An 11,836-nucleotide genomic window follows, 5' to 3' on the forward strand; every position below is an offset into this window, starting at 1 on the left:
AGACAAAGGGCCACTTCCTGGTCCTGGTTATGCACCAGAATCACCCAGGAACATGTCAAAACTTCAATCCTGAGGCTTCACTCCAGACTTTCAGAATTGATTCTCCAGGGGTGGGGCTTAGGAACCAGTCACTGTATTCTCCAAAGACAGCCACCTCAATAGATCTCCCACACACTCCCCTTACAGAATGATGTTGGACTCCTCCCATGCAGTGGTAGGTCTAGTCCCTTCGCCCTTGGATCCAGGTAAGACTTTCTGCGACCACCTCAGCCCACAGAGTATGGCAGAAGTGACTCTGTAACTTCTGAGGCCAGGTCATACAAACCCCATGTGCTTCTGCCTTGTTCTTCTGGGGAGCTCACTCTGAGAATTCAGCCAGGATGTTGGGGGGCAGCCCAAGCAGCCACATGGAAGGTCCACATGTGGATGTTCTGGCCAACAGCACCAGCTGAGTTCCCAGCTGCCTCCCAGCCTCAACCACCAGACGTGCAAGAGTGCCAGACTTCAGATGATTCCAGCTCCCAGCCTTTGAGTCACCCCAACGGACACCGTATGTAACAGAAACCGGCTGCTATCACCAAACCCTCCCCAAATTGAGCTTTATGACTGGAGCAAATTATTGTTGTCTTAAGCCACTAAGGTTTAGGACGATCTGTTGCACAATAACAAATAACCGGGCGGCGCCTGGGTGGCTCAGTCGGTTGAGTGTCCGGCTTTGGCTTAGGTTATGATCTCTGGCGGTTCGTGAGTTCAAGCCCGGCCTAGGGCTCTGTGCTGACAGCTTGGAGCCTACTTTGGATTCTGTGTCTTCCTCGCGCTCTCTCTCTCTCTCAAAAATAAACATTTAAAAAAATTTGGGGGGCACCTGGGTGGCTCAATTGGTTGAACGTCTGACTTCAGCTCACGTCATGATCTCACAGTCCATGAGTTCAAGCCCCGCGTCAGGCTCTATGCTGACAGCTCAGGGCCTGGAGCCTGCTTCGGAGTCTGCGTCTCCCCCTCTCTCTGCCCCTTCCCTGCTCATGCTCTGTCTCTCTCTGTCTCTCAAAAATGAATAAAGTTAAAAAAAATTTTAATTTTTAATAAAAAATTACTGGAACAGACCCCATATTTTTTAAAGTTGCCTCCACCAAGATTCTATCGCACAGCCAAGGTTTAGAACCGCTGCTTTGAGAGAAATGGTGTCTAGGTCAAGACCCAGAGCATCATGGGAGGGAGTGAAGGCACACGTGTGCTTGCTGGTACTTGGGTGTGGGAGGTGGGTCCACAACCTCACCTCAACAAAGGTGCCTTCAGGACAGGCAAAGTCAAAGGAAAGCAAAGCAAAGAGGGTATATGTTCACAGTTCCATAGACCAGTGACTCTCCAATGGTGTGGCCTGGGCTCACTCACTGAGCTGGATCATCTATCCACAGGGCTGGGAGGTCCAAGATGGCCTCACATGTCTGGCCGTTGGTGCCCTTGCCTGGGGTCCCTCAATCTCCCCCTCCCCGTCCATGTGCCCCCCCCCATGCTCCACCAGGCTGGACTGGCTTCCTCAGATGGCAGGGCATCTCAGGGCAGGGTTCCAAGAAAGCAAAGGTGCAAGGTCTAGGGCCTCTTGAGACCAAGGCTTGGGAAATGGCACAGGGTCACTTCTGCCATATCCATTGACCAGAGCCAGTCACAAGGGCCAGCCAAGATTCAAGGGGATGAAGAACAGACTCCACCTCTGGATAGGAGGAAGGGCGAAGCCACATTGCAGACAGATGCCCCATGGGTGGGAACAATCTGAAGGCATTCTATCACTTCCTTCTTCCTCCCAGAGTAGGGGAGCCCCAAACTTTCCATGGGCATCCAGAAGAGCCTTTCTGAAGTTCTCCTAAGCCTCTGGCAGAGGATGCATCTTTGAGGAAAAGCTACACCCACCTTCTTCTTGGCATCTCCAACCCCCCTTTTTAACAGCTGTAATGAGGTATATTCTATATCATAAAATGCACCCATTTCGAGTGTAGAGTCCAATGGTTTTTGGTAACTTTACCAAGTGATGAAACCATCCATCTCCCGAATAAGAGCCTTCGTGCACATTTACAATGAATCTCTGTTCCCAGCCCCAGGCCCAGGCAACCAGTAATCTACCTCTGCCTCTAAAAATTTGCCTTTTCTGGATATTTCATATAATTGGAGTCATACGTTACATGGTTTGGCTTTGTGACTGGCCTCTGTCACTTAGCATGTTTTTGAGGCTCATTCATGCTGTAGCATGAATCAATACTTCATTCCTTTTTGTGTCTAAATATGTTCCATTGTGTGATAGACCACATTTTGCCTATCCGTTCATCTGTTCATGGAAATTCAGGCCGAACACTTAGACATTTATGAAAAATGCTGCCATGAACATTCCCCTAAAAATCTCTGCGTCATCAGATACGTTCATTTCTCTTGGGTAGACACTTGGAGTAAAATAGCTGGGTCGTGTGGTAGTGGTGTGGGGAACAAAAGCAAAAGAAAAAAATAAATAAATTTCCTTACAACTTACAGCCCATTGGCAAGTCCTTGAGACAGGCAGGGTGACCTTCCTCTAGAAGATCAGATGCTTCGACGTTAATATTTTGCTAAGAACAAAAGGCAATCTTTGCTTAACATTATCTCGCCCCTCCAAGATCCTGTGAGTCTCCTTTAACATATAAAAATTCCTTTGGAAACTTCCTTTATCTCTACCCCTCCCAGATATATGTTAGCAATCATCCTCCAAGCATATGGCCCACTGATACACATCCGAAGGTCTCATGACCGAGGTTTTACTAGACAGTAGCAAATGACCTTTTCCTAACAACAGTTAGTCCTTCAAGATCCTGGAAACCTTGCTTCCAAGTTCCTTAGAGTCTTATGCTATCCCTAACCCCCTCCCAACTTGAATGTGTATAATCAGTCACCTCTCACAACCCCAGTGCAGCTCTTTCTGCCCTCAGGTCCTGTCCCCGAGCTTTAACAAGACCGCCTTTTACACCGAAGATGTCTCAAGAATTCTTTCTTGACTGCCTGCTCCAAACCCCAACATCTCCACGTCAGTAGTTTCATGTTTCTCTCTTTGAGAAATTGCCAAACCGTTTTCCAAAGTGGCTGCGCCATTTCACATTCCCGCCATCATAGGAGGAGGGTTCCTGTTCCTCCCCATCTTCCAGAAACCATTTATTGTCTGTCTAACTTACTACAGCCATTCTCATGAGTATGGAATAGTATCTCGTGGTGGTTTTATTTTGTATTTCACCAATGACTAATGATATTGGGATCTTTTCATGGACTTATTGGTCATCCATAATCCTCTTTGGTAAAATGTCTGTTCCTGTCTTTTGCCCACTTTTTGATTGGATTGTCTTACTGAGTTGTAGGAGTTCTCTGTAAAGTCAGAATACAAGTCCTTTAATTGCAGGGCCTATGTTCTGCAAATACTTCCTCCTGGTCTCCTGCTGGTCCTTCTATTTTCTTAACGGTGTCTTTACCATTGCAGTTTGAAGTGCAAAAGTTTTGTATTTTGATTAGGTCCAATTTACCAATTTTTTTTTTGTTTTGTTTTTGGATCATGCATTTGTTGTGTCTAAGAAAACTTGCCTAGCTCAGTCCGATTTTTAATAGAGAGAAGAGTAAAACTTGGAGTCTGAACGCTAAGCAAATCCACTGACCAAGACTCCTGAAAATATAAAAGCTTTGTCACGGAAAATGATGGCTCCCAGACATTCCCAGACATGCCAGGGGCCTGTACAGAATGACAAAACGTTTCTGAAAAACAGTTCGACAAAATCAGGAGCTTATAAAATGTCCAAACTCCTTGGCACAGTAGTAAATCACTCAGGATGGAGAGTCAACAGTTTACGGTGTTGTTTTGATGGAGAAAAACCACAAACCACCTTGATGTGCATCGGTGGGGGATGAGGAAACACCTCGCAGCTCCCAAGAGGCAACATGAAGCCGTCTCAAAAACATTTGCAAAGGAATATTAATGACAGCAAAGCTGTTGAGGAAGTATGGCTGATGTGCAAGGAAAGATCCCAGCAAGAGCATTTCAACTGTGTTTCTCTAGGTTGAGTTTAATGAGGTACAATTCACATCCTGTAAAACTCGTCCTTTTAAGTGCTTTGACAGATGTACACAGTCCCATAACAACCACCCCAGTGGAGTTCTCTCAATGCATGGAAAACGCCTGGAAATAAATACATCAGAAGTGTCTATGGTCCCCGCTTACGGGGGTGACTTTTGCTGTTTAGCATTTTTCGGGGCTGTTGAAAGGCACTTTAAACAATATACTGTTTGAAATGGCTCAAACAACAGTGAACCGACTTCAGAAAATCATCTCTTCGCGGGGGCCTCGGCTCTCCCCCACGCAGACACACACCCATCCCCCAGCTCAGACAAAAGAGCACAGGAGACCTTTGAGTTTGCTCACTCCGAACCTTAAACAAAAACCTTGTGGGTCCAACCGGAATGATTTCAGAGGCGCCTGGTAACCCTGCCCCACAGACAGACAGGCCTGACAGCGCACCATTATAAACCCCGACTTCCCTGGCCCCTGCTGAGCGGCGGGGGGCAGAGGCCCAGGCAACGCTCCATGGCAAGATATTTAAAGGCTTTCTTTTCAGCGTTGACTGGCCCAGGGAACGTTACTGTTCAAAGGATTCCCTCACCAAGAGCAGTCCCCAGCTGCAGGGACAGGGGGTAGGGGTGGGCGCTGTGGTCTGGCTGGGCGTGCCAGCTCTCAGCACCCCCATGAAATCAAATCCCATTCGACTGCAGAAGTGCGACCCGGAAGTCCAGAGCCAAGATCCAGAGTCCTGTCCTACACAGCAAACCCGCAGACCAGGGGGCTCCGGGCCCAGAAGCTTCTGCGGCCCAGCTGATCCAGTCAACTACCAACATTTGGAGTCTCACGGACTCCAACACCAGTGCATCAAAGGACACCGAACTCCCCCCCACACACACACCCCCACCCCCGTGCCAGCTAGAGGCACTCTTCCCATTCGATGCAGTGACTTCACGTGTTCAGTCAAAGCAGTGTTATTAGTTCCTACTCTGTGCCAGGCCCCTGCTGGGACTGCAGGGCACCAGGTTCTCAGACCTCCTGCGAGGCCCACAAATAAATAATAATGTGGTGTAATAGCTGCCTTTAAAAAAAATACACATAAAAAACACACATAGCATTTGTAGGCAAAGAAACTATGTGGCAGGTAACACACGACGCCATACCCAGGGTGGGGACGAGGGAGGCAGCAGGGATGGAGGCTGGAGACCCTCTCTCCTTTCGGCGTGCCTGACACCGTTCCAGGGCAACGGACAAGTGCTGCTACCCTCATGGCTGACGGACAGTTTCGGACAGGGAGACAGACGCCACACACAGGCAAGACAGCCTGTCAGAGGTGCAGGGTGCATTCGATGTCACCAGAGCCCTCCCCGAGGCGGTGATGTTGGAGCAAAGGCCTTGGAGGTGAGGGGGCTGTAAACAGCTGGTGGAAGCAGATGCAAATACCCTGGGGTCAGAAGAACTGAGAGGAGGTCGGGGAGCAAGTCCATAGTAATGGCTGAGGAATGTGACTCTAGGGATCCGGGGTGGACTTAGCCTCTAGTCCCTGTGAGAGGGAAAGAATTAGGGGGTGGTGAGCAGAGGAGGGGTCCTCTGGCTATGGAACAGACTGTAGGGGTCCAAGGGCAGTTCTTGGGGGAGTCTGTTGCAATAATACAGGTCGGAGACCTTGGGGGTTTGGCCCAGGGTGGTACCAGTGGAGGGGGTTGTGGGAGTCGGATTCAGGATGTCTTCTGAGGGTACAGCACTGGATGGCCCGACGGTCTAGAGAGGCTGGGCGTGAGCACAGAGAAGAACAGAAGATGGCAGGGACTTGCTGAGGAAGGCTGGGGGCACCGCGAACTGACATGGAAGCTGCTGGAGGCCGGGATTGAGACCGGTCGTATCACTTAACCCATCAAGAAACAGGAAAACACTGCGGGTAGGAAGGTAAATGGTGCAGCCATTTTGAAAACCAGTTGGGCAATTCCTCAAAAATCAAACATAAAACTACCATCCAGTGGGGCGCCTGGGTGGCTCTGTCGGTTAAAGCAGCCAACTCTTGATTTCAGCTCCGGTCATGATCTCATGGTTGGGAGACAGAGCCCCACGTTGGGCTCTGTGCTGACAGCATGAAGCCTGCTTGGGATTCTCATTCTCTCTCTCTCTCTCTCTCTCTCTCTCTCTCTCTCTCTGCTCCTCCCCTGCTGGTGCTCTCTCTCTCTCTCTCAAAAATAAATAAAATGAACATTAAAAAAAAAGCCATCTAAGCAGCCTTCCCACCCCGGGTCTACACAACAAGAGGAATGAAAACATGCCCACGTGAATGTTCACAGCAGCACTATTTGGAATAGACAAAAGGTGGGGACAACCCAAATGTCCATCGACTGATGAGCGGATAAGCAAAAACGTGATCTACCCACACAATGGGATATCACTCATCCGTAGAAAGGAAGAAAGTACCGATACATGCTACAATGTGGGTGAACCTGGAAAACATTATTGTTAATGTTTTCAAAAAGGAGCCTGTCACACACTGTATGATTCCTTTTACATGCAATGTCCAGAAGAGACAAATCTATAGACACAGAAAGTGGTGGCTGCTGAGCACTGGAGGTTGGGGGTGGAAGGTGGAGATGTACTGAATGAGTTAAGTAGTACAAAGGTTTTTGGGAAACGGGGGATGAAAACGTTCTGAAGTTAGACTGTGATGGTTATACACTCTACAAATGCACTAAAAGCATTTACTTATACCATTAAGTGGGTGAATTTTATGGCATGTAAATGGTAAATAAGGTATGTCCTCCCTGGAAAGAAAGAAAGAAAGAAAGAAAGAAAGAAAGAAAGAAAGAAAGAAAGAAAGAAAGAAAGAAAGAAAAAGAGGAAAGCAGGAAGGAGGAAGGAAGCAGAAAAAAGGAAGGAAGGAGGGAAGGAAGGAAGGAAGAAAAAAAAAGGAAGGGAGGGAGGGAGAAGTCATCTTGTCAAAAAGAGAAATGCTATAGCAAAGGCTAAATATCTTTGATCCTCAGAAATAACCACTAAATCAGTTTTGAATCCTCCCATCTCTCTCTATGCATATATACACGTCTTTACAGAAAATATTTACCACCGTGCTGTGTGGTTTTGTTGTTATTGTTACATGTAAGTCTTAACATTGTACATAACAGGTTTCAACTTGCCTTGCTCACTCCTTTTTTGGTGATTCATCGAGGCTGATGGTACTAGGTTGTCTCTAGTTTCTCAATATTATAAACAATGATGCAGTGAACATCCTGTGCACATGTATTTTTCTAAGGTAGGAGCCAAGAAGTGGAACTGATGTAACACTTTTTGTCAAAATGTTATTACTTTTATAGTTTAAAAAAATATGTCCAAAATGGTTGGGGAGAAGCATCTAAGTCCTTCCTTTGGGCAAAATCTTCAAGAATGGGTAGGAGTTTACCAAATAAACTGCTGACTCTGGGATACTGCCGAAGAAGAGACAGAATTTTAGCGCTTTTTCAAATTCCAGGATTTAGCATTTAAATTCCTAGAGTTATACACAAGCCCACATTCTGCCCATCTTAAAGCCAGGGACAGTTGAATAAAGTCTGCTCCAACATGGCTGGACAACCAGTCCCAGTGCCGGTAACAGGTGCATGACATCTCTCTGGTGAAAAAGAAGGGAAAAGCAACCTAGGTCTCCCCGAGAGGGTGGTTTTCCTTTCACCTGCCAAAAACGTGTTGTAAGGCACCGGAGAAAGTGTTGGCCAAACAACCTACCAGCATAACCCCAGCTCAGAGGTGGAACTCAGGTCGCTCCGCCAACTCACTACCCACAGGCACACAGGTGAGGGCCGGAAAAATACCTTCCTTTCCCCGCCCCCCCCCACCCCACCCCTCACCAAACACACACGCAGCTTAGAGAGGGAAAGTCTGTCCATCTCAGATCGACTTCTTACCGGCGCGATGCCGGTAAAGCGGTCCATTCACTCCTCCAACCTGCCTCTCCTCAGCTCTAATTACACGTGAGGCTCCCCGCACCGCCTGCCGTGGAGCGACGTGTGAGTTTAAGACCCCAGTATCTGAACAGACGGGGAGAGGGGCTTCTCTGCACCGGCGCGGGGAGAGGACGGTTGGAGCCAGCTCGTGGGGCTATCCTCGGAAGACTTTCCTTTCGGAGGAGAAGGGGTGGAGCGACACGTGGGCTTGGGGGGCACGCCCCCAGCCACAGGACCTGGCTGCCACCGTCCCGTCTCGCTCCGGCTTCCTATCCTGCGCCCACGCCTCGCGCCTGTCCCCGGGCAAACTCTGAGCCCAGGGCGGGTGGGGCCGAGGGTGAGGGAGTCGAAAGCCGACAGAGCCAGGAGTGGGAGGGGAAGACGAGACGCCAGGAACGCCCCCGGAGTGATGAGGGGAGGAGAGCGCGGGGGCCACCCGGAGAAGCGAGACAGAGAGAGGGACCCGGCCCCCTACCCCAGTCCCCTCCAAGCCAACCGGGGAAACACGGACGACCCGCCAAGCCGGCGCAGCTGCGGGACACGGCCCCCCGCGCGCTCCAACCAGACCGCGACCGCTAAGCCTAAGCCCCTCCTTCCGAGGAACTCCGGAGCCGCCCCTGGAAGTGGCGGGGCGGAGGCACCCGAGAAGCGACGCTCGGCGGCGAAGGAGCCGAACGGCGCGGGCCGGGAGGCCGGCATGGAAGGCGCGGCGGGTGACCCGTACCGGCGACCCGCGCGGCGCACCCAGTGGCTGTTGAGCGCCCTGGCGCACCACTACGGGCTGGACCGCGGCGTGGAGAACGAGATCGTGGTGCTGGCCACCGGCCTGGACCAGTACCTGCAGGAGGTCTTCCACCACCTGGACTGCCGCGGCGCCGGCCGCCTGCCCCGCGCCGACTTCCGCGCGCTCTGCGCCGTGCTGGGGCTGCGCGCCGAGGGGGCCGCCGCCGGGGAGGCCTCCGGGGATGCGGCCGCCCGAGACGCGAACCCGGGGGATGCGGCCGCCGGGGACGCGGCCGCCGGGGTGGCCACCGACGGGGACGCAGATGCCGAAGAGGAGGCGCGCCTGGCGCTGCGCGCGGACCCGCCCGAGCTCACCTTCCGCCAGTTCCACGCGCGCCTCTGCGGCTACTTCGGCACGCGCGCGGGGCCCCGGCTGCCCCGCGGCGCTCTCAGCGAACACATCGAGACGCAGATCCGCCTGCGCCGCCCGCGCCGCCGCCGCCGCACCCCCCACACGCCGGGCCCGGACGGCGGCCCCAACTGCCCCGACGGCGGCCGGGACGGCGAGCGCCTGGCGCGGTTGGAGGAGGAGAACGGCAGCCTGCGCGAGTTGGTGGAGGACCTGCGGGCCGCGCTGCAGAGCAGCGACGCTCGCTGCCTAGCGCTGCAGGTGCGCGCCGGCGCGGAGGGAGGGGGGCGGCAACGACTGGATGGGGGCGGGGGTCGTTCGAACAGCCGGGACCGGGCACAGGAAGTGGAACAGGGGAGAGAGGGCAGCCCCACCCCACTCCAGGTCGCTGGCATCCTGTCCCTCTCCCGCCCCACTCCAGCCCTCCTCTTCTCCTCCCCCGTGCCACCTCCAGAACCGCTGGCACACCCAGATCACCAGCCCACCCCGTCTCCCCACCCTCCCTGTCCCTTCTTGCCTCTTCTAACCCAGTAGTAGCATTCGCCCCGGAAACCTGGGCCGGCTCACACATTCAGTCATTAAACAGGCATCTTGAGCTCTCCGTGGTGGCAGGCTATGGGGGTGCGGGGAGAGGTTAGGAGATAAGGGGTGAAAGAGGCCCTGTCCCCACCCCCCCTTAAGCAGCTCATTGGATCATTCAGCAAATAGTGATGGGCCTCCCTCGGGGCCAGGGCCTGGTGTTCATCGGGTAGTCACTGGCCACCAAACACCTGTGGGGGTCAGGCCTTCTCTGGGATATTGAGAAGGAAGCAGTGAGCGAGATATGGACCCAGCCCAAGCATCTGGGATTCAGTCAACAAACACTTCTGCACTGTGCCCAGCCCTGTGCCAAGGGTGACAGGGGTGGGAGGAGGAAAAGAGCAGCCCCAAGGAAGCCTAGGGCAGGAGGGAACTGACCGGTATTGGCCCTGCTCTGCACTCTGCCCAGACACCAGCCCTGAGTGGCAGAGGGGTGGCAGGGCGCTGCTTTGAGTGGCCGTACCTATGGACCAGGCAAGGGCTGGCAGCCAGGGAGCACCAGAGAAGCAAAGGGTGGGAGTGCAGAGTAAGAGGGTCCAGGATCATTCACTCCAGGTATTTATTGAGCACCTACTGTGTGCCAGGCCTGGTTTAGGCGTCGGGGACACCGCAGTAAACAAGACAGACAAAACCCCATCCTCAAGAACAGTCTATTGACCAGACCTTGGGGAAGTCCGGAAACGCCTTTTTGTTCCTCGAGTCTAGGGATCGGAGGCGCCACGGAAGGTCGAGTGCCACCAATGCAGGCAATCGTCAGGGAAGAGTCGTAAAGTTTGGGAATTAATTGATACCGCGCCAAGATGAGAACATGGGTGTTGTGGCTCAGTTTCCATCACCCAGGAAAAGGGGGGCTGATCAGAGCTCCTGTCTCATTAGGTTTATTGCGAGGAATGAACCGAGTTCAGAGCAGCCCGGGAGCGGGAGGCAGTGCGCGCAACAAACGTGCACGGTCGGTGCTCCTGGGGGCGCGGGAATGGTGAGCGCAGCGAGGCGCTCACGGCTGTCCCCGCGGCCCTGTCCCCCGCAGGTCGGCCTCTGGAAGAGCCAGGCGGGCGCGCAGGAGGCGGGGCGCGTTGGGCCCGAGGTGGCGGCGCGGGAGCTGCGGCAGGCGCGGGGCGCCCTGGCGGTGGCCGAGGCCCGCGCGGGGCGGCTGCGCCAGGGCCAGGTCGAGGTTCGGCGACGCGCCGAGGAGGCCCGGGAGGCGGTGCTGCGCAGCCTGGGCCGCGTGCGCGAGCTCGAAGCGCTGGCGAGACAGGTGCCCGGCCTGCAGCGCTGGGTGCGGCGGCTGGAGGGTGAGCTGCGGCGCTACAGGTGAGCGGGGGGGTGCGGCCCCGGTGCCCCAAGTCAGCTCCGGGTGTCCCAGACCACGGGCGTGTATCCTCCCCGCACGCACGCTGGTGCTCGCGTTCCCGTTTGTTCGTTTCGTGTATCCCTCCGCTCGCTCGGCCGTTCCTCCCTTTCCTCCGACGTTCATCCACTCCATCGCTTGCCCCCCACCCGACCACTCCTGTGCGTGTTCACCCACAAAGGCCTTCCATTTGCCCATGCGTGGGTCGCAACAGGGTAGAGTTATTCGTATCCGTTCTTTGATCAACCCAGTGATGATGATGATGGTGGTGGTGGTGGTGGTGGTGGTAGCTAACAGTTGCTGAGTCCTTAACGTGCACCAGACGCTGAGCTAAGCACTTCAGTGGCCTGACTGAATCCTCACGGCAGCCCTGTCACTTGGTACCATCTCATCCCCGTTCGGCAGATGAGGAAACAGATGTACAACGATCCCTTGTGCCAACCTCACCAGGCAGGAAGCCGGGCTTGGGACCAAGTTTAAATCCTAGCAGGGCCTCTGCCAGATGTGCGACCTTGGGCAAGTCACTGACCCCTCTTGGAGCTTCTGTTTCCCCTTTGGTAGAACAGAGTGGAGTCCCTGCCTGCCAGCGTGGCTGTGAAGAGGGCGCGAGGTCCTGCCTGCCACGGGGCAGGCGCTCAGTGAGCAGCCCCCTCTCCGTTTTGAATCCCAAGGCACACCTGCCTGCCTGCCTGCCTGCCTTCCACATTTACTGGGCACTGACTCTGCACAGAGGCTCCACCAGGTACCAGGAATGTGACTGGGGG

At 53.9% G+C, this 11,836-nt stretch overlaps 1 protein-coding gene across 1 annotated transcript; it reads left to right on the forward strand.

Moving 5' to 3' along the window:
* Nucleotides 1–7,986: 7,986 nt before the first annotated feature.
* On the forward strand, nt 7,987–11,040 carry LOC116737932 (EF-hand and coiled-coil domain-containing protein 1-like). Its single transcript, XM_032592363.1, has 2 exons — nt 7,987–9,406; nt 10,752–11,040. The coding sequence occupies exons 1-2, from the start codon at nt 8,423–8,425 to the stop codon at nt 11,037–11,039; spliced, it is 1,272 nt and encodes a 423-aa protein (XP_032448254.1). The 5' UTR covers nt 7,987–8,422; the 3' UTR covers nt 11,040.
* The last annotated feature ends 796 nt before the right edge of the window (nt 11,041–11,836 follow it).

This window comes from Lynx canadensis, chromosome A2 (assembly GCF_007474595.2).
Source record: "Lynx canadensis isolate LIC74 chromosome A2, mLynCan4.pri.v2, whole genome shotgun sequence".
Classification (NCBI taxonomy): Eukaryota; Metazoa; Chordata; class Mammalia; order Carnivora; family Felidae; genus Lynx; species Lynx canadensis.

Bases quoted from the DNA above. Each gene is read 5' to 3' on its own strand.
- LOC116737932 (XM_032592363.1), top strand. From the start codon at position 8,423: ATGAGGGGAGGAGAGCGCGGGGGCCACCCGGAGAAGCGAGACAGAGAG. The intron at 9,407-10,751 runs GTGCGCGCCGGC...TGTCCCCCGCAG, and splicing joins CTCGCTGCCTAGCGCTGCAG to GTCGGCCTCTGGAAGAGCCA.